This window comes from Drosophila subobscura, chromosome O, assembly GCF_008121235.1.
Source record: "Drosophila subobscura isolate 14011-0131.10 chromosome O, UCBerk_Dsub_1.0, whole genome shotgun sequence".
NCBI classification, from domain to species: Eukaryota; Metazoa; Arthropoda; class Insecta; order Diptera; family Drosophilidae; genus Drosophila; species Drosophila subobscura.
Window position 1 is genome coordinate 7,986,658 of NC_048533.1, and position 18,145 is coordinate 8,004,802.

Genomic DNA, 18,145 nt, shown 5'->3' on the forward strand with positions numbered 1-18,145 from the left:
TCAGCAAATATATACAAGCAAAATAATGTAAAATATATCCATATTTTTGCAGTAATATATTTTATATTATTTTGATAATTTTTTGCAAGCAAAATATATCACAGATATATTTTTTAGATATTTGACCACCCTAGAATATACCATTGCATCTTCAAAATATACTGTAAATATACCGTAGTCTTAAATGCCATTCCACGATTTTCATGTTCTATTTGATATTACTAGCTAGTTAAGAGTCTCCGCGCTAAAACTATAGTTTTATCCGATTTATCAATCAATTCTCCACAAGATTGGATAGTTTTCACGACTTATATTTATTCGATTGATTGCAAAATTAGCCTCAAGCTGAAAAGGAGAGAAACAAACGGATTTAACCCAATAAACACCCCTCTCTTTAAATTGTGAGCATCTCGAGTAACTCGATTTCAGGTATGAGTATGGGTTTATACCCTTTTTATACCCTTTGTCTTTATAATTAATATAAAATTTTGGTGTTTCTAAGCTGCTTTGAAATTGTCTTGGATTGACATTGTGTTCACAAAGATTGCTCGGGACTTAAAAGCTGAATAGGATTATTTTAATTAACGTATTTATGCTCCGTACAATATGTAAGTAGACAAATAATTTATATTAATTCAACATAGGAAAAGGACTTGATATTTTTTAGGGTTGGTTGTATATGTAGATTCATAACGTTCCTTTTGCTGACCGCTGAGCAGACGATTAAACTAGCGAATAAACTCCCAAATTTGGTATATAACTATGCCAATCAGCAGCACAACGATTAGCACCTGTCCTAGTTTGTGGCATCAAGAGCGTAAATCCGTGAGAGGTACATACATCACGCCCATAAGACGCTTCATCTCTACTTTTCCATTTTTGTCCTTGTCATACTGGAAAAAAGGAACGTTAGGCGTCGAACTATATGTACTAAGAATTGATCCCACTTGCTGCATGTACTGCGAGCCGCCCTCGGGTCCAACTGGCACAATAAGGCGACCGCCGTTAGCCAGTTGATTGAGCAGTTCGGTGGGCGTGTCGGGAGCAGCGGCTCCTACATGTATGGCGTTGTATGGCGCATGATCTGGGTATCCTTTGCGTCCATCGCCCTGCACAATTTTCAGAGTTCCAGAGTCGAGCATGCTACGATCATCGGCATTCAAATTAGTCTTGCTCATTTGCACCAACGCGGACTGGTGCTCGATGCCCACAATGCAGGTGTCGGCACTCTCCCCCATCGACTTGATGTAGCGATAGAAGCAGGCGGTTAGGTAGCCAGAACCAGAGCCCACGTCCAGCACATGAGCACCAGGCTTCAAATGATCGCGCAGATATTCCAATGCAAAGGCGTGCTATGCGAAGAGAGGAGAGTGCAAGAAACCCCTTAGTATATAATCCAATTCCCAACAGACACTTGTTACCATGTGTGGTGCGCTAATAGTGACTCCGCCGCCAATTGGTTGGGGCGCATCCATGTAGGGGTTGCGTGGGGAGTAGTGCTTTCGATCCGTATCAATCATTGCCTTTGCCACCGCGTCGGATGCAATGACGCCGTACTCTGTGGGTTTTGGATACCAATTATATTTCGTGGCTTTGGGACATGCAAAGGGCCGCTTACCTTTGAGTTGGCGTATTAGATCCTCATTGCTAGCACCAACGGAACGCCAGGCCATGCTGAAAGCTCGGACAAACAGTCCCAGTTTAATAATTTCAATCACAAATAACTTTACGCCCCGCAGCTTGTTTTTTTTTGTTCGAAATCATCAGCTGTATTTTAGAGTTGTCGACCTGCCTTAATTCTTTGAAATTTAACTGCGCGATAGCTATCGATAACATTTTAAATGGAGTATCAGCTGGATTTCAGAGTTACCAGCATAACAAGTTTACAACAAGTTGTTTACGTTTTATGATTTTATTTTGGGTTGACCTTTTTAGTTTGTTCCTTATTTTGTTATCAATCCCATAAAAGAAAGTCATGAAAACTAGCCAATCTTGTTGTTGAAAGTAGCAGCAGCGAGTTAGCACTCCCTACGCTATCGCCCTCTCCTTCTTTGCTGGCGCTCGCGAGCTGTCGGGCAGCCAGCCGCTAAGCGGTAGTTAGTTCCCTACTCACCCCCGTACATTCCGGTACACGCAAGTCAACATACATAACATTCAGTTCTACATCCGTACATACCAAAACACACACAAATCTACACCCACGCCGTTTCGAGTGCATAATAAACGATCTGTATATATCATCTATACTGTGCCTCTTCATTTCGGGACGCTCCGGGACCGAGGACTTATCTGCAGCGACGGAAGCCGCCCTCCTACAAACACTTGTGGAAAATTTATTGATAAATTTGATAAAACTATTGTTTTAACGCTGAGTGTTCTAACTAGTTGGTAATATCAAATAGAATAGCAAAATCGTGGAAATTTTTTTAAAATTTTCGGTATATTTTTAAAATGAGAAGATCTATTTTGATATATTTCGTATTTTATCGATAGATCCCCGGAAAACACAGTGTGTCCTTATTGTTTATTGTTGTTGTGTGTTGAAATTATAATGTCAAACGTAGGCAAAATTCGACTTAAATCCTTTGTCGAGCTTCAAGCTTCGACCGACATAAACGTAGGCTTAGCTAAATCGGTCAAAGTCGATGAGAAAACACCTGAGAAGGAAAAAGCGGGAAAAACTACTAGTGCTACAACTACGAGAAAAACCAAAGCGGATGTGAAGCAACATAATGCTCTCATCGTAACCAATACTACTGTCAAACGTTCCTCTAAGAAAACGCCCCTGCCTGGACAATTGCGCATCGATTCATTCTTCAAAAGTAACTCAAAAAGCTTTAAAGTGGAGAACACAGCACAGACGTCGCAAAGGAAGATTGCGCCAAAGTCGCACAAAGGACGCAAGCGCTTGTTTGACGAGAAGCCTACCACAACGTCCAGTGATATGAAGCCGCAAGTCAATAAGCGTGTCCAGCCGCCGCGCAGGTCAAAGGGCAAGGAGAATACAAGCATGACCGAGGCAAATATTGATCTCTGCTCAGAGTCGGAGTCCGGCGAGTCTGACGACATGAAAAGCGTCAAGATGGAACCGCCACCAGAACCTAAAAGCCCCAAAGTTCCACGGATAGCAAACGAGCCATGTCCACCTTCGCCAATGGCTTCAAATCCCAGTGAATTATTTCTTGGAGATGTTTCCATTAAAGAAAATCTGCTCAGTCAGTCCTCGCCATCCGCCACAAAAAGTACCAGTTCGAAATCTTCGTCTAAGATAAATGTAGCAACTTCAGTAGAAGGGATAGCTTCGCCAGTTGCAGCAACAAATGTAATTACCAATGAAAGGAATGCCATAGCATCCTGTATGCCACCGCCAATGCCCAATGAAATCGTTGCCAAAGCTAAATCGCCAGGCACTGCAGATGCTTCGTCTGAGAAAAGTGTCTCCACAGGACGTAAGAAGAGGGCACCCAAACCTTGTCCGCCCTATAAAGTCGTTGAGGGCACACACTTTTGTGTCGATGGCTTCCAGTTTGGCGCCATACCCGGAGTGACAAATTATTTCCTAAGCCACTACCATGCAGACCATTATATTGGTCTAACCAAGGGGTTTGCATTTCCACTCTTCATGAGCCCCACAACGGCTCGCCTGGTGCGGGCCTTCATAAAAATAGATGACATGTACATCCATGAGATTGATGTGGATCAGACAATCGTGGTGGAAAACATCGAGATCACCGGCATAGAGGCAAATCAGTAAGTTAAATTAATAGTTTTCTAATACTATTTCGTTCAAGTATTGTGTACCCTTTCCAGTTGTCCGGGCGCTCTTATGTTCTTCTTTAGGCTGCCCTCTGGGCAGTGCATTCTTCATACGGGCGATTTTCGTGCCAGCTTCGAAATGGAATCTCTACCGATATTTTGGAACAACATCGATATTGATCTGCTCTATTTGGACACGACATATCTATCTGAAAGCTACGATTTTTGCCACCAGACTGAAAGTGTCAGTCGTTTGTTGCATTTGGTGCATAACTTTCATGAAAGGAACCCCGGAAAACGCATACTTTATGTTTGCGGTGCCTATGTGATAGGAAAGGAAAAAATCTGGCTGGCTTTGGCCAAAAAATTCTCTTTGAATGTCTGGACGGAGGCGCATCGTCGCGTTGCCATAGATTGCCTGGAGTGGCCGGAACTGCAAACGCGCATGACTGCCGATCCATACCAAGCCAATTTGCATGTCATAGCCTTGGGAAAAGTTAGCTACTTGGTAAGACAGAATCATTATCGTTAGGTTATTCGTCCCTGAATTCTGTGAATTTGCATTTGCAGCATTTGGCAGAGTACTTCACACAATTCGAAGATCAATACGACATGCTGCTGGCCATTCGTCCCAGCGGTTGGGAGAAGAACAGCAAGCCCTCCTATGGGAAGCGCATCAGCACCATTGGCATCGAGTATTCAGAGCATTCCAGCTACAAGGAGCTAGAGCGCTTTGTGCGCTTCCTCAAGCCCAAGCGGGTTATCAGCACGGTTCCGGTGGGCGGTGATCTCTGCGTAACTGGAAAGGTGCCACCCAAATGGCATAATTTCAAAGGACGTCTATCTATGATGCCTAGAGGATATCAACCATCAATATCGACGTTTTTTGCCACACCCAAACGTACCATTCCGCCATTCAAAAGATCAGGAACCGAAATGGCATTGAGTCCAGTGGATGAAAAGGAATCTGATGGGGGGGAAGGTATGGTACCTGATCATGTAACCATTTCATCTAGCACCTCGGAAGAAGTCCGAGATAAACCGACAGAAGAAGCACAAGATGAAGCCCGCAAAGTAGCTGCTGACAAGAGCAAAAGTCCGGTCAAGTCGAAGTCCAGTAAGGGTAATTCATCCATACTCTTAGGAATAACCTCAGATGCATCCGATGATTGGCTCCGATGACTCCTTAGAGTTTCCCTCAATATCTTAGTTATTAGAAAATTTTGTTCTGTAATTAAGTAATTGCTTTTTCTGTTCTCAGGAAAGTTTTTTCTATTCAGGGGAGTGATCATTATAGAGTACACTTTTTATATATTTGCAACTTGCTATTATATATGTATATATTCCACTAAATCCATCTTAATATTCAAATAGTTCCATATGTGTGTGCAGGCTGCAACATTCCCTGCAACTACTCCCCGTACATTCTATAATAAATTAAATTATAGTTTATATATGTATAAAGAAACAACTAAAGATAGCATATAAGCATAAGTATAAGTATAAATGTGAATAACAATCAATCTAAATCAACATAGAGGCCACTTGGGTAGGCTACAATAATTCAGTGCTAAAGAATACGCATGAGTTTTGATTACTTTTCCACTGATATGTTTGATGTAAGTATAGTGTATAAATTATATGTTAAATCGCTGAAGCGTTTAGGGTTTTTTTGTTTTTTTTTCGGAATGGCCTTCATTTAGAATTCTTTTCTTGCTTTCATTTTTGCGCCACATTTGACTATAATACAAAATAGAAGAGAATATAACGAGAATAACAAGGAATATGAGATGTAAATAAACTTTTCTCGAATGACTAAACTAAACACTTTTGACGATAAACTAGACAACGACGACGAAGCGCATAGACACATTGACGAGGCAACAGACTCGGGGGGCCCCTGATTTGGTTGTTTTTGGTGGGTGCGGGTGCGGGTTTAATCCAATGGCCAATTAACTGCGGGAAAGAACAAACGAAATTAGCTCATAGAAAGGTTACTTGTGTACATCAGCTTAACTTACCACCAGGAGAAGAAGGGACTCTTGTTCTGGAAGCGCTGCGTAAACGAAAAGAAACGACTGCCGCTGGACCTGTACGAACGAAACTCATGCATAAACTGGAATCGTTACAACAATTGTAAGACACTCACCGCTCCACGATTACGGCTGGCATCTGGACCAGCTGCACGGGTGATTTGCCGTCCCGCAGTGCCTGCGTGAGGTTCAATATTTGGCCCCGCATCACAGACATCTGACGCTCGAACAGACGCTTATCGAAGCCCCGATCCTGCTGGAACAGATACAACAGCTCTGTGCAGATTTCCTCCACGAAATTCATGTCCGACAGCTGGGGCAGAACCTGTTCCTTGATCTCCTCGCTGAAGGGGATCTTTGCCTGCGGCAGCCAGGCCCAGTGGTAGGGATAGGCGCGCCACGAGTCGGGATGCTTAAAGGGGAAGGCGAGGCCATTGTCAATGGCCGCAATTTTGATATATGCCGTGTCCACCATATTCCAGTTGTTCTCCGACGAAGGGGATATATTCTTGGTACTTGTGGTGGGCTGCTCCTCCTCGCTGCTGGTTAAACTGTTGACGTCTTGCTGGCCATTCACTTTGGGTGCTTGATTTCCACCAGCCGGTCGCAGCAGATCTTCGGGTGGCGACCCATTTATATCGACAATTTTCTGACCCACTGATGCGGGCATTTTTGGCAGTACAACGCCCATCATCTTGCCACCAGTGCCGCCTATCTGGCCTCTAATCCTGGGTGCCTCGTACTTGATCAACCAATTGTCGTTGCCGCGATCCGTGTTGCGTATGATGTAGTCCAGGACGACGAGTCGCTCAAACTCCAACTGAAACGATTTGGCCACGCCCGGTGCTATTCGTTCACTCTCGAAACGTCGCAACCAATAGTCCGCATCCTTGTATCCCTCCACAAACAGTTGAAAGGAACCCGTCTGCAAGAGGGGACAAACATGAGCAAACAGTTACAGTGTTTCAGGACAAGATACTCACCTTCAGGGGCAGACTCATGCGATTGAAATGGGCCGATGGATAGTGCTCCTTGATGCGCTTCTTCAGCCTGGCCTTCTGTCGATCGAGGCGGGCATAGTTAAAGCTCTCGGCCACCAGACGCACCACACGCGTCTTGGGCACCACATTCAGATTGAGTTTGCGATCCACCAGGCTTGCTCCGGCCTCCGAAAGATATCTGCGCAAAGAGTTTACAAAAAGTTAGTCAAAAAGTCAAGCGGAATGTGTGATTTGATGTTACCCTTGATTTGGTATCAGGCAGGCACGTCCAAAGCAGCAGGGACAGCAGAGCTTGTGCATCCATTTGGTCCACTTTGGATTCAGTCGGCCATAGGGTTCCTCATCCTTTGGCTTGAACACAGCCAGGCATTGCTGCAAATGCATAATTAATAAATCTGTCTGTCCACAAGGAACCTCTGAGGTGGAGCAACTGTGTCTGGGTCAAACCAAAAGTTCTGCAAAATAACTCAATTACGAGAACTTCCCCGTTTGCCAGAGTCTTTCATTTATGCGTTAATTATTCATTCTGTGGGTTGCAGGGCCAACAAACTTTTACGCCCTGAACCCATTGCGAAACGCAGGTAAAACTTTAATTCCACTTACATGTGAGGGATCCTTGACGAAGTAGGAACCACTGCTGCCCTGATAAATGCGCTCTGGCAGCACACCATTCTCAATGGCCACCTCGGCCTGTGCCACAATCTCCGAGAAAAGCGGATCATCTGTGAATATAAATTTAAATTATTTTATTATTGAGTATTCCAATGGGTTAAGGGCTGCAATTACTAATCAAATTTGTGCGAAGCACAAAAATTCGCATTACGCAGCAGAAAGCAGACTGCGGTGTTCTCAGGATAGTTTAATAAATAATTAAATAATCAAGTTTAATGAGGGTTTTATTCTTCGAGGGCTTTGCGTGCCAGCTGTCGTTTAAAAATAGCTAAAAAACAGCCTAGAGCAGACACAACGGCGGTGGATTCCTAACCAGTTCGAGAAACGAAGAACGACTGAGACCCGACGACAAAGAAGCAACAATTATAAAATAGAAATCAACCAACTAGAATCCTATAAAGTACCTATAAAGTCAAAGTTGTCGTTGAAGTCCCCCTGCTCATCATCCTGGCAAATGCTGAACACTTCCTGTACACGACAGTTCGACAAACGCGACATTTGATCGCCACAATGAAAAGTAAAGTGGAAGACGCGAAAGAGTCGAATAATAAATGGACACAAAACAGGTCGCAATTAGCATGGCGAAAGCATTTCGATAAGGCTCACTCGCTCGGGCTGGGTTGGGTGGCCCACTTACACATGTTCTTCAGCGGACAATTGGCGCACTGGCAGCGGGGGCGTACTATGCGAATGGTGACTGTGTCTTGGGAGCCGGCTAACATCGATGGGGCGTTCACTATGAATGGCGGCTCCCCCTCTGCATACGAGGGCGACTCAAGAAAGTTCTTCTCTGGTGCCTGGCACTTCTTCACCTCACAGCACATGCAGACATAATCAACGGATTTGGAGTCCACCGATGAACGCGCACTGTCGGATGCGGCCAGAGCCGCCTTGCTCGTCGTCGGCTGCTCGGGTTCGCGGGGTTCCTTCTGATCATCGTTGTTCATTTTTTGGCATCGTCTAAGTCCAGTCGGGCAGTTCAGAAATCATTAGAGCAAGTTCCATTTTCGTATACGCCTGCTTATTTTTTGTGTGTGTCACACTCCTCCCACACGGCACAGATTACAGATTGTTTTGGCAACACACAGTGAGACCCACAGTGATTACAAGACTGAGATTTTGACACAAAAACAAGAAACATAAAATGTAAATTTGCTGATCAAACTTATGAAAGAAGAGTCAATGTCCGTGTTTAGCCAAACCCTAAAGGGCGACGTTTCATTCTACAGCCCTGGGACACTGAACAAATGCCAGTAAAAACTTATCTCTCAATGGTTTATGACTGTTCCCGAGTGGGTAAAGCTGCTCCTAAACGAATTTGGAATACTCTCATGACATTAAAAGAGGATTGGAATACGAGTATGAATGAATGATATAAAGGTAAGGATCTACTCAAGCCTCAAGCTGCATTTTCCACGAATATTCTGCCAATCCAAATTGTACTTCCCATCCAAAAATCTGTAGTGTCCTACTCCACCACAATTCTAGACCTGCTGGGGAGGGTATTCACATTAAAAATGATAAGAGAGGATGATTAAGCCTCGGCTTAGCTAACGCAAATAAAAAAGAACGAAGTAGTGTCACCCAATGCATACATACAACATGCATACATATGAATCTGCACTCAAACATAAAGAAAAGAGAGTCGGAGAGAGAGAGAGACCAACCAGTTGGAAGCCCCACAGTTGGATGGGTTGGGATGGCCACTTGTATGACTTCTTCACTTGTGATTCTGCACTTACCACCAAATGTATTCGATATAAAGTCCACATGATCGTGTCCACGGCCTAGTCCTCCAAGCAAATCACTAATGCGACTTCCGTGACTGGCACTGCCGCCTCCGAGGAGTGGCTGTGATTCCCGATTATCGCTGCCCGCGTCCGTGGACATGCCCTCAAAGTCGATTTCTGGCACCAGGCAAATATCGTCGGCCTCGTCGTGCGGGTGGTGACGTCCAATGCCAACGTGCGTTGCCGATTTGAGAGGAGAGGATGGTGCTGATGCTGTCGCCTTTGTTGTTGCAATGTGACTAATCACCTGTGGCTGTGGCGTGGCACTAGAGCTACGACTCTCGCTGCTCTCCTCAGAGTGATTTTTGAATTTTGCTCTACCGTTGACGGTGCCATTGCGCAGGGCGGCACTCGCAACGTTGCCCGAGGGGTTTCGGTTGAGTAGAACTTCCACTTCGTCGTCGTCGTCGCCGTCTGTGTTGATGCCGTCGCTTAAGATAAGCAACTGATCCAGCTGCGCTTTCTGATGTACCGCCACCACCGCATCCCCACCGGCGTTCACAGTCCTATCTTGGCTGTCTTCCTCCTCCTCATCGTTGTCGGCATCGTCGTCATCTACCGACAGAAGCATCGGCTCACGTTCCTTCTTCACCTTCTTCTTGGGTTTTCGCTTCCCAACTCCAATTGTATTAATCTGCGGAAAAGCGAGCGATAAATATATGCAGGGGCAGGGGGCTGGCTTCAATCTTCACTCACCTCAACTTTTGTGGTCAACTGGGTTACATTGTTGGTGCTGGTGTCGAAACCATTGAGGAGTGGCGCTACGGATTGATCCTTGACAAAGTCTCCGATGAGATCCAGCTCATCCTCGAGCTGCAGCAGCGGCGGATCCGCCTTATCCAGTGCATTGCTCATGGTTGAGAGTGTGGGGGCTTAGAGGCACGTGTGTGTGGGGGTGGCTGGGTGGCGAAGAGAATTATGTACAATTTTCGTGGCAGACACAACAACAAAGGGCCCGCGCTGTTGTTGTTGCTGCTGCTGCTTCTTCTCGGTTCTGTCTGTCACTTTTCGGGCGTACGCTTTGTTATCTCCTCCGCTTCGTATGCATGTTCTTGAACAATATGCTTCTATTATTCAAGCTGAAATTCGATTATTTCATCATTTTTTAATTGTTGTTCTAATATTTATAGTTGTTTTTTGTGGCTATTATCGATTTTTAGTCGCCCTTTTTCCAAAATGTTCTGATCATTTTGATAATACTTTCGATTTGGCGCTGTCATCCCAAGGCAAATAGTTTACTCACCATGTACTGTTCGTGAAAAACAGCAACGCAACTTAATTACGCGTTTGAATTGAATTTTTGCTAGAACACGAAAGCGAAAAACAGCTGGATTTTAAGCTCTGGCTGGCTTGGAGTGTGACCGTGCAGCGGCAGGCCGAAAACCCCATCAATGGTGGAAAAAAAAAACGCGTCCATTACAAGGAAGGCATAAAAAGGCGGGCGTCTAGTAGATACAACTACAACAAACTGAATTCCTTTTAACTGCCATATGTCACAGCCAAATGGACACGGACGAGCGGCCCTATATGTTCCACTTCTGCTAGGAGGCGTTTACATCAGCTTTAACTTTATTCTTAATACTACAATTGTTTGCATGCTCAATGGGTACATCTACTGCCTCAGTACACTCTGTCGTAGCTTCGAGATCCAGGACAAAACATCTGTCAGCTGCCTCTGAAGATTAGTGCTCTCCGCAACGAGCTCAATGCAATCCCGGAAATTGGTCACGGCGTGGCGTAAACTCATGGGCGGCAGAACCCTACAAGAGAAACACATATTTCATGTAATTATGTATGTTTACAAAATTGTCCACAATCAATCATTCTACTTACGAGAACCAGTGCAGGGGCTCCACGTAACCATTGGCCTTATCCACCTCATGCCGCTCGATGTTGACCTCATTCTCGTCTTTGGCCTTTATAACCCGGCAAAGGGCATTGAATTCGGCACTGTTCTCCGTTGGGATCTGCGCCTTGGATACGGAATTACAGCCCCCAGCCTGGAACCTCGTTCTGGCCAAGAGTATGGCTCCGCTGGCGTTGGCTCTCTCCAGATTCACTCGACACTGGGTGTGCTCTTCGATTAAGCGGAACATATCCAGGTACATGGAATCCAGCAGCTGGCCAGCAGCCTCTTTGTCTACCTTTTCAGCCACCATATTATAATTTACAATAATGTTTTCAATGTAAAAATGCAGAAAACACAATTCCAGTCATATGATCACAAGATGGTAAGTTATCGATAGACGATAAGAAAAATACCAAAACAAAGATATGCTCATAAAATATCTTTCTCGCTCGCTCCCCAACAGCTGACAGCAGAAAATAAAAGATAATCGATGGCATATATTGGTGACGCGGTATTCGGTATAAACAAAATAATTAACAAACGATTTTATACACTTAAATTAATATTATATAGGCCGGGGGGACAAAAGCATATTATAGGAACCCCCGAGCTAGTAAGACTGGAAAGAAAGTACTAGATAAAACCTCAAATCGCTCCCATAGAAAACTGCTGTTGTCAAGGTATATCAAAGAGAAGGGATGGCATCTATTTGGCAAAGGGTTATTAAATAGCGTTCCTGACTGGGTCTAAATGAGTAACGAGCAACGTAGGCTTTTACAGCCATACCTTCTGTTTAATATGCAGTCGTAGCGGTACGCGATGTTGGCCAAAAGAGTGAGCGAGAGAGGGATAATGTTTATTTTACGATGCTGTTGCCAGATTAGTGAAAGTTTATAAAAACGCTGGTAATTAGCATTCAGCCGCCAGTTGGAAGAACCCCCTAAAGCCCCAAAGCTCGGGACAGCAGCAACAAGTGGATGCCAAACGGTTACACCACTATTTTGACCGTGCAAACAGTTTCAAAGTTAAACCAGAGAACTGCCGATTATGGCAGATAGCCTGACCGCAAACTTGCGAAGCCGCAAACGCGAAAAGTCAATCAAGGGCAGCGACGATATCGGAAGTGGGACTGCGCGGATTATGGACGAGGTGCGCCAGCGATCCAGCAAGCAAAAAAACTATTTTTGAGGCTTTATTAAAGTGTTTACATGGGGGGCCAATTATCTCTCTATGCGACGATACTTGTACGAATACGTAAGCGCGGTGGATGACAAATATTGGTGAAAAGCGTGGCCGTTGACGGACATGTGTGTATCTTATCGCAAACATTGAAAATATTCACACTTATGTGACGACTATAAGATGTGATTTTGGTCAAGCCGCCAAGGGGAATACTCTTTTGGGATTACAATGAACACAATTTTGGTTTATTGTATGATAAGAACTTATGTATATCTGATGTATGTCTGGCTATCAGACGGACCCATTCCAAAAAGCCACTTCGTATGATTCAGCGCTTTCCTTATCTCTTTAATTATTCAGGAAACAAGCGAGGCGAGCAATACCAATACCCAGCAGACCATAATGACATCGGGGAAGGAAGGTCAGGACTTGATGTCCAGTCGGCGCACAGTCAGCGAAAGCTCCTCCGAAGCGCCTGAACGAGAAGGAATCAACGCATCAAACGGAAACAGCAACGGAATGTGGCGCAATGAGCTAAAGATTAGCGCCGAAAGTTCATCCGCACAGCCGGAGAAGCAGCAGCAGGTGCAACACTCCAGTTTTCGACACCGGAATGAGAGATTTAGTGATTTGGTTGATGTAGTTCTTCGCATTGCCCTCTGCGCTATCTTTTTGTGAGTTTTTAATGTTAATATGATTAGGACTAGAATTAGATTAGAAATCTGATTGACATGTATCATCATTTGCAGCAAACTGGAGACAATGTGGGCCTTCAAGCGGGAAATACACGCCGAGGAGCTATGGCTGTACAAGAATCCCAGGCGTCCGGACATCGTCAAGGGCGGGGAGCTGCTCTTCTGGGTGATTGTGGCTCCGCTGATTGTGACCGTTGTCTTCTATGTGTTTACCAAGGATAAGCGAGACTTTCGTGCCGCCAGCTGGGCCTGGACCCTGGCCCTGTGTATGAACGGCCTTCCCACGAGTATGCTGAAAATCACAGTCGGCCGACCCAGGCCAGACTTTTTCTATCGTTGTTTTCCCGACGGCGTAATGGTGTTGAACTCTTCGAGCATCTCGGATGGTAGTTCCATTTTAGATTTCAATTGTACAGGAATTGCGAGCGACATAAACGAGGGTCGCAAGAGCTTTCCCAGCGGACACTCATCCTGTAAGTTTTAGCCCTACCTTTGGTCTCGAACTTTTAACTAATTCCCGCTTTCTCTGACTTGTTTCAGTTGCCTTTGCCAGCTTTGGATTGATTGCCTACTATGTGGGCGCGAAGCTGCATGCTTTTGATGCCCGAGGACGCGGCCACACCTGGCGCCTGTGCATTGCTGTGATTCCGCTGATCATCGCCACTCTGGTGGCGGTTAGTCGCACCTGCGACTACCATCACCACTGGCAGGATGTGACTGTGGGTGCCATCATTGGTCTCCTCACAGGCTATATCAGCTATAGACAATATTATCCATCCATTTTTGGGCCCCAGGCAGGCACCCCGTCGATCCGTTGGCCCAGGACACAGGGCAATAAATATGATAAGCACAGGGTAGCAGATGATATTGGATCTGGCGGGGATATACTACGAAGGCCGCTGCTCGGTGGCAAAGAACAAACCAAATGGTACTAAAAACTACTACTTCCAATTGCAAAGCTTTACGTATTATGTAGTTCAATTATTGCTCTTCCCCTAAGCTCTTTTTAAATTATATCGAACCATTGTCATTGAAGATGTAATCCCATAAGCCTGTAATTATTGTACACATTGTTAATCCCAGGGTGGAGAGCCACGCAGCTGTGCTGCATGGCAGGGAGGGGTTTGTTTACCTCTAAATGGGTAGGTGTAGTCATATTTAAATAAAAACAGACACAAGTCACGTCATTTGCTAAAAGTAATTTTTAATGCTCATTTTCTGCAGCAAAACATCCAAACAATTGATTCAAATTTGCTACATCAAAGTGACCGAAACTAGCCTAAAGGTCTATTGACAGACAGACACTTCCTCTGGCTCTCAATTCATCGAATTGAAGGCCTGCAAGAGCACCTGCTTTTCGCGCTCCTTCTTCTTGACCACGTCCAGGCTGCGCTGCCGCCAGGTGCTCTTCCGTAGCTTGATCGGGCGACTGCCGACATAGCGTCCATCCATTTCCTTCATGGCACGTATGAAATCCGCGGGTTCACGAAAGCTGACAAAGCCGAATCCTTTGCTCTTGCCGGTGCGCTTGTCACGAATCACGCGCGCCCTTTGGAACGACGGGAACTTGTTAAAGGTGCGCGTGAGGACCTCGTCGTTGACATCGTTGCCCAGATCTCCGCAGAATATGCGGAAATCATCGTCGGGCCAGTCGGCCAAGGAGGAGTCCTCCCAGACAGTGCCGCCGGCAATCCGCACAGTCTTGCGATCTTTTTTCTTACGCTCTGTGGTCTGGAAAGATTGCAAGGCGGACGAGGCGCGCGCTGCTTTGATGGCTTCCTCGGCTATGGGATTGGGCCCGGACTTCTCCGCTTTCAGCTTTTTCAACTTCTGCGTGACGTCGAATTGCACGGCATTGATGTCGATGGATGACGGAGCCGCAGCCACAGTGGGCACATGCACTGACTGCCGACACTGGTACAATTTTGGGGCGCTGCTCAGCACCACGGGTGTGGCGGCCATGGATTTGACGGGCGATGTTGATGAAGAATTGTTGCCTGTCGGCACAAAGGTCGACATAAACGACGGGGGTGGTGGAATTGGCGGCGGCGGTACTGTCAAGCGCGCCCCAGGATGCTGCTGCAGCTTCTGCTGTACATTGTTGTATGTATTCGCGGCGATGATCGGTCGAACTTGGTTGGGCACAAAGAGATTCCGCGCGGGTGGCTTGGAGATTTCAGCCTCGAAGCGAGACAGCTCGTCTTCGATATTGCGACGCTTCGTACCCATTTACTTTAATCAGAACGCTTTAAAACTTTCAAAATCAAATAAATTTTCACAGAAAATGCTGTTTTTCAACAGCTGATGCCGAATTATCGATAAAATTATCGATACCGTCAGAAGCTCGAAGATAAAACAAAATATATACTCTTTAATTTGACAAATATACCGTAATTATACAGTAATCTTAAATCATATTCCTCGATTTTGATGCTATATTTGATTGGATTGATTGGAAAATAAGGTTAAAACTAAAAAGGTTAAACTAAAAAAGCGGGTTTAAACATTAGTAGTGACTTTCTGTTAGACTGACATACTTTAAACCTTTCAAATATGTTTTCTATGTATATATAAAATATGATAGCTCGTAATGGGCATAGCACGCTTGTCGACCAGTGGGTAATAAATACACAGGTGAAAAATAATGTGAGTGGGTTGAGTGGGTTAAGTTCTTGTTTTCCTTGGTATATTTTGGAGCAATATGCAGTATATTTTATCGATAAGTCCGCGGTCACACTGGCTGAATCGTAGTTTCTGTGGAAATCATACATAATAATTGAATTAAATATCATTAAAAAGGCTACAAGCTGTGATAGCAACAAGTATATTGAGCTAACATCAGTACGAAAAACATTCGCCCACTAGGCTGCCCCCACTCGCGCCCGCAGAGAGTCACCCACACACACAAAAAGTCGAAAGGGGCGACAACAATAGGAAAAAAGTGGCAAAAAATCCCCTAAACTAAACCAACAAGTCTAAACATAATTGCGTGTAATACATACGCATAAGATGCCACCAAAAGAACGCAATATAGCCATAATGGGCTACCGTTCCGTGGGTGAGTGTTTGATTGAACTCCAGTGCCCCTCCAGCGTTTCGATGACTGTTGTTGCTGTTTGGCTCTGTAATTGCGTAGTATTTCAGACGAACAGCACAACACAGCAATAGCAACAACTCTGACGAACCGACGAAAAATTCTCAGTAATAATTTACGTTTTACCTGCAGGCAAATCATCGCTCAGCATACAGTTTGTTGAAGGCCAATTCGTGGACTCGTATGACCCAACAATTGAGAATAGTAAGTGCGTGCGCAGGCAGCAGCTGTTTCCCCTTACAGGAGCAGCAGGATGAGATGCATCATCATCATGTGATGGCAGCATGCATCATTGCGATTGACAGACTATCACATTTTAACACGTAATTTTTCCTAAATTGCTTTTAGCATTCACCAAGGAGACTAAGGTCAACTCGCAGGAGTATGATATGAAGCTGATCGATACTGCTGGCCAGGACGAATACAGCATATTCCCTGTGCAATACAGCATGGATTTCCATGGCTATGTCCTGGTCTATTCAATAACGAGTCAAAAGTCCTTTGAGGTTATCAAAATAATATACGAAAAACTTTTAGATGTGATGGGCAAAAAATAGTACGCAAATTAACATTATCCAATGGCAATTCTTTAATAACTATTATATTTATTGCAGTGTACCTGTAGTGTTAGTAGGCAATAAAACCGATTTGCATCAAGAGCGAACTGTAACCACAGAGGAGGGCAAGAAACTGGCTGAATCCTGGCGAGCAGCATTTCTTGAAACATCCGCCAAACAAAATGAGGCAAGTAACCCTTTGTGCATTCGGTTTTACGCCCGATTTTCATATCACTCCTTCTTTTGCAGTCTGTTGGAGATATATTTCATCAGCTACTGATTCTAATTGAGAACGAGAATGGTAATCCCCAGGAGAAGAGTAGCTGCATTATATCATAAGAGAGATAGAACCTGGCAAGCGGATATCCATGGTCAAATCTGTTGAAACCGTGATGGCAATACGAAAATCGATTATATCTTATCTAAACAGTTCGGCCAGCAGGCGTGCGTGCATGGGCGTGGGCCAGCGGCCGTGTCCCAGGTGCGCAGGAAGAAAACATCTACAAAAACTAATAGCTTTAAGTCCACACACAGCAAAGTAACCACATCAATCAGTTTAGGAGCGACCACAAATGCTGCCCAGCAGGTTTTTTTGTGGCTGTCGCCTAGCGCAACACACAACAGGTTTAAGTTAGCTCACCTTTTTTCACAACAACAATTCAGTTACAAAGTTTATAAACAGATTAAGAGTCAAGCGATTATTTTATATATTTTACTGTTTTTAGTTTCAATTTAAATATAATTTTGTCCAAGTAAGATGATCGATTTTTAATTTTTGGAATTGAGAGTAAAGGCTAGACCATGGATGTTCTTGTGGAGTATAAACAAATTGCATTTTTCCAATATTTGGGGGGTTCCAATCTGTTGGATACCGTTTGGTTATAGTTTCATTATTAATCTCGAAAGGATCCCAATCTCCCTCGAAATTACAGCAAATCGCATTCTAAAATATTTAATAATTTAAAACGATTTTTAAAAGTATATAAAGTAAAATATTTTAAATTCAAATACCGCGCACAACTTTCCATTATAGCTTTCCATCAGCCCTCGTCACAACTCTTAACAGCACATTTCTTTACATTACACTAACAGTCAGCTAACAGAGACAGAGCAAGGTATAACTATATAAGGTGGTGACCACGATTAGAGGGCCCAAAATCGGAATATTTGGTGGTTTTATTTTTCGTTATGAGAAATATAGTTAATCATTAAGCAATGCTGTATTGAATTCACTTTACAAATTGGGCAAAGCACATGAGTACTGAGCTTGAACCTTAGTTTGAAATCAATCCCATAAAAATAAATCATGAAAACCAGCAGATCTTGTGGGAAATTGATTGATGAATTAGATTAAATTATGGTTTCAACGTTGAGAATTCGAACTAGCTAGTAATAGTAAATAGAACAGCAAAATCGAGGAAAGTTGTTTAAGACTAACGGTATCTTTGCGGTATATTCTGAGAGATTTTATATTTCGATATATTTTTGATGGTCAGGCGGTATATTTTCTCAATAA

The 18,145-nt window shown here is 44.2% G+C and overlaps 8 protein-coding genes across 10 annotated transcripts in view; 3 read left to right on the forward strand and 5 right to left on the reverse strand.

Moving 5' to 3' along the window:
• Positions 1 to 609: 609 nt before the first annotated feature.
• LOC117898228 (protein-L-isoaspartate(D-aspartate) O-methyltransferase) lies at positions 610 to 1,794 on the reverse strand. Its single transcript, XM_034807463.1, has 4 exons — positions 1,619 to 1,794; positions 1,422 to 1,558; positions 948 to 1,352; positions 610 to 893 (listed from the first exon to the last, which is right to left on the reverse strand). The coding sequence occupies exons 1-4, from the start codon at positions 1,671 to 1,673 to the stop codon at positions 810 to 812; spliced, it is 681 nt and encodes a 226-aa protein (XP_034663354.1). The 5' UTR covers positions 1,674 to 1,794; the 3' UTR covers positions 610 to 809.
• Positions 686 to 14,145, forward strand: LOC117898224 (phospholipid phosphatase 5). Of its 2 annotated transcripts, XM_034807459.1 has the most exons (5): positions 686 to 694; positions 2,009 to 2,013; positions 12,661 to 12,957; positions 13,033 to 13,451; positions 13,519 to 14,145. In XM_034807459.1, the coding sequence occupies exons 3-5, from the start codon at positions 12,686 to 12,688 to the stop codon at positions 13,911 to 13,913; spliced, it is 1,086 nt and encodes a 361-aa protein (XP_034663350.1). In that variant the 5' UTR covers positions 686 to 694; positions 2,009 to 2,013; positions 12,661 to 12,685; the 3' UTR covers positions 13,914 to 14,145. The 2 variants fall into 2 exon arrangements, with proteins under 2 accessions (XP_034663350.1, XP_034663349.1); XM_034807458.1 differs by lacking the exons at positions 686 to 694; positions 2,009 to 2,013 and adding an exon at positions 11,962 to 12,250 and having other exon boundaries at positions 12,644 to 12,957.
• On the forward strand, positions 2,092 to 5,060 carry LOC117898236 (DNA cross-link repair 1A protein). The gene is made up of 4 exons (XM_034807474.1): positions 2,092 to 3,248; positions 3,408 to 3,750; positions 3,811 to 4,264; positions 4,327 to 5,060. Exons 1-4 carry the CDS (start codon positions 2,552 to 2,554, stop codon positions 4,936 to 4,938), a joined length of 2,106 nt encoding a protein of 701 aa, XP_034663365.1. The 5' UTR covers positions 2,092 to 2,551; the 3' UTR covers positions 4,939 to 5,060.
• On the reverse strand, positions 5,442 to 10,647 carry LOC117898217 (phosphatidylinositol 4-kinase type 2-beta). Of its 2 annotated transcripts, XM_034807445.1 has the most exons (9): positions 10,496 to 10,647; positions 9,949 to 10,331; positions 9,205 to 9,886; positions 7,394 to 7,512; positions 7,032 to 7,162; positions 6,773 to 6,968; positions 5,906 to 6,714; positions 5,778 to 5,846; positions 5,442 to 5,712 (listed from the first exon to the last, which is right to left on the reverse strand). In XM_034807445.1, the coding sequence occupies exons 2-9, from the start codon at positions 10,105 to 10,107 to the stop codon at positions 5,709 to 5,711; spliced, it is 2,169 nt and encodes a 722-aa protein (XP_034663336.1). In that variant the 5' UTR covers positions 10,108 to 10,331; positions 10,496 to 10,647; the 3' UTR covers positions 5,442 to 5,708. The 2 variants fall into 2 exon arrangements, with proteins under 2 accessions (XP_034663336.1, XP_034663337.1); XM_034807446.1 differs by lacking the exons at positions 9,205 to 9,886; positions 9,949 to 10,331; positions 10,496 to 10,647 and adding an exon at positions 8,100 to 8,424.
• LOC117898214 (serine/arginine repetitive matrix protein 2) overlaps positions 5,997 to 18,145 on the reverse strand; it is a 29,413-nt gene continuing 17,264 nt past the window's right edge. Inside the window, exons 4-5 of the mRNA XM_034807440.1 lie at positions 7,198 to 7,204; positions 5,997 to 6,024 (exon numbers count right to left, since the gene is read on the reverse strand). Coding sequence (XP_034663331.1) covers positions 5,997 to 6,024; positions 7,198 to 7,204 — 35 coding nt within the window. The remainder of the gene's footprint in view (positions 6,025 to 7,197; positions 7,205 to 18,145) is intronic.
• Positions 10,804 to 11,441, reverse strand: LOC117898233. Its single transcript, XM_034807471.1, has 2 exons — positions 11,086 to 11,441; positions 10,804 to 11,012 (listed from the first exon to the last, which is right to left on the reverse strand). Exons 1-2 carry the CDS (start codon positions 11,409 to 11,411, stop codon positions 10,865 to 10,867), a joined length of 474 nt encoding a protein of 157 aa, XP_034663362.1. The 5' UTR covers positions 11,412 to 11,441; the 3' UTR covers positions 10,804 to 10,864.
• On the reverse strand, positions 14,163 to 15,282 carry LOC117898225 (RNA-binding protein 42). Its single transcript, XM_034807460.1, has one exon. The coding sequence runs from the start codon at positions 15,205 to 15,207 to the stop codon at positions 14,296 to 14,298; it is 912 nt and encodes a 303-aa protein (XP_034663351.1). The 5' UTR covers positions 15,208 to 15,282; the 3' UTR covers positions 14,163 to 14,295.
• Positions 15,714 to 17,382, forward strand: LOC117898231 (GTP-binding protein Rheb homolog). Its single transcript, XM_034807465.1, has 5 exons — positions 15,714 to 16,036; positions 16,205 to 16,276; positions 16,421 to 16,628; positions 16,687 to 16,816; positions 16,879 to 17,382. Exons 1-5 carry the CDS (start codon positions 15,988 to 15,990, stop codon positions 16,966 to 16,968), a joined length of 549 nt encoding a protein of 182 aa, XP_034663356.1. The 5' UTR covers positions 15,714 to 15,987; the 3' UTR covers positions 16,969 to 17,382.

Coding starts and splice junctions, on each gene's coding strand:
- LOC117898228 (XM_034807463.1), bottom strand. CDS start 1,673: ATGGCCTGGCGTTCCGTTGGTGCTAGCAATGAGGATCTAATACGCCAA. Junction 1,559..1,618: donor TCTAATACGCCAACTCAAAG/GTAAGCGGCCCT, acceptor CAAAACCCACAG/AGTACGGCGTCATTGCATCC. Junction 1,353..1,421: donor CTATTAGCGCACCACACATG/GTAACAAGTGTC, acceptor CTCTTCGCATAG/CACGCCTTTGCATTGGAATA.
- LOC117898236 (XM_034807474.1), top strand. CDS start 2,552: ATGTCAAACGTAGGCAAAATTCGACTTAAATCCTTTGTCGAGCTTCAA. Junction 3,249..3,407: donor ATCCGCCACAAAAAGTACCA/GTTCGAAATCTT, acceptor CTAAATCGCCAG/GCACTGCAGATGCTTCGTCT. Junction 4,265..4,326: donor TGGGAAAAGTTAGCTACTTG/GTAAGACAGAAT, acceptor TTGCATTTGCAG/CATTTGGCAGAGTACTTCAC.
- LOC117898217 (XM_034807445.1), bottom strand. CDS start 10,107: ATGAGCAATGCACTGGATAAGGCGGATCCGCCGCTGCTGCAGCTCGAG. Junction 6,715..6,772: donor GCATGAGTCTGCCCCTGAAG/GTGAGTATCTTG, acceptor CCCCTCTTGCAG/ACGGGTTCCTTTCAACTGTT. Junction 5,847..5,905: donor CCAGCCGTAATCGTGGAGCG/GTGAGTGTCTTA, acceptor TCGTTCGTACAG/GTCCAGCGGCAGTCGTTTCT.
- LOC117898233 (XM_034807471.1), bottom strand. CDS start 11,411: ATGGTGGCTGAAAAGGTAGACAAAGAGGCTGCTGGCCAGCTGCTGGAT. Junction 11,013..11,085: donor GAGCCCCTGCACTGGTTCTC/GTAAGTAGAATG, acceptor TTTCTCTTGTAG/GGTTCTGCCGCCCATGAGTT.
- LOC117898224 (XM_034807458.1), top strand. CDS start 12,149: ATGGCAGATAGCCTGACCGCAAACTTGCGAAGCCGCAAACGCGAAAAG. Junction 12,251..12,643: donor CTGCGCGGATTATGGACGAG/GTGCGCCAGCGA, acceptor TTAATTATTCAG/GAAACAAGCGAGGCGAGCAA. Junction 12,958..13,032: donor GCCCTCTGCGCTATCTTTTT/GTGAGTTTTTAA, acceptor CATCATTTGCAG/CAAACTGGAGACAATGTGGG.
- LOC117898225 (XM_034807460.1), bottom strand. CDS start 15,207: ATGGGTACGAAGCGTCGCAATATCGAAGACGAGCTGTCTCGCTTCGAG.
- LOC117898231 (XM_034807465.1), top strand. CDS start 15,988: ATGCCACCAAAAGAACGCAATATAGCCATAATGGGCTACCGTTCCGTG. Junction 16,629..16,686: donor GATGTGATGGGCAAAAAATA/GTACGCAAATTA, acceptor TATTTATTGCAG/TGTACCTGTAGTGTTAGTAG. Junction 16,817..16,878: donor CATCCGCCAAACAAAATGAG/GCAAGTAACCCT, acceptor CTTCTTTTGCAG/TCTGTTGGAGATATATTTCA.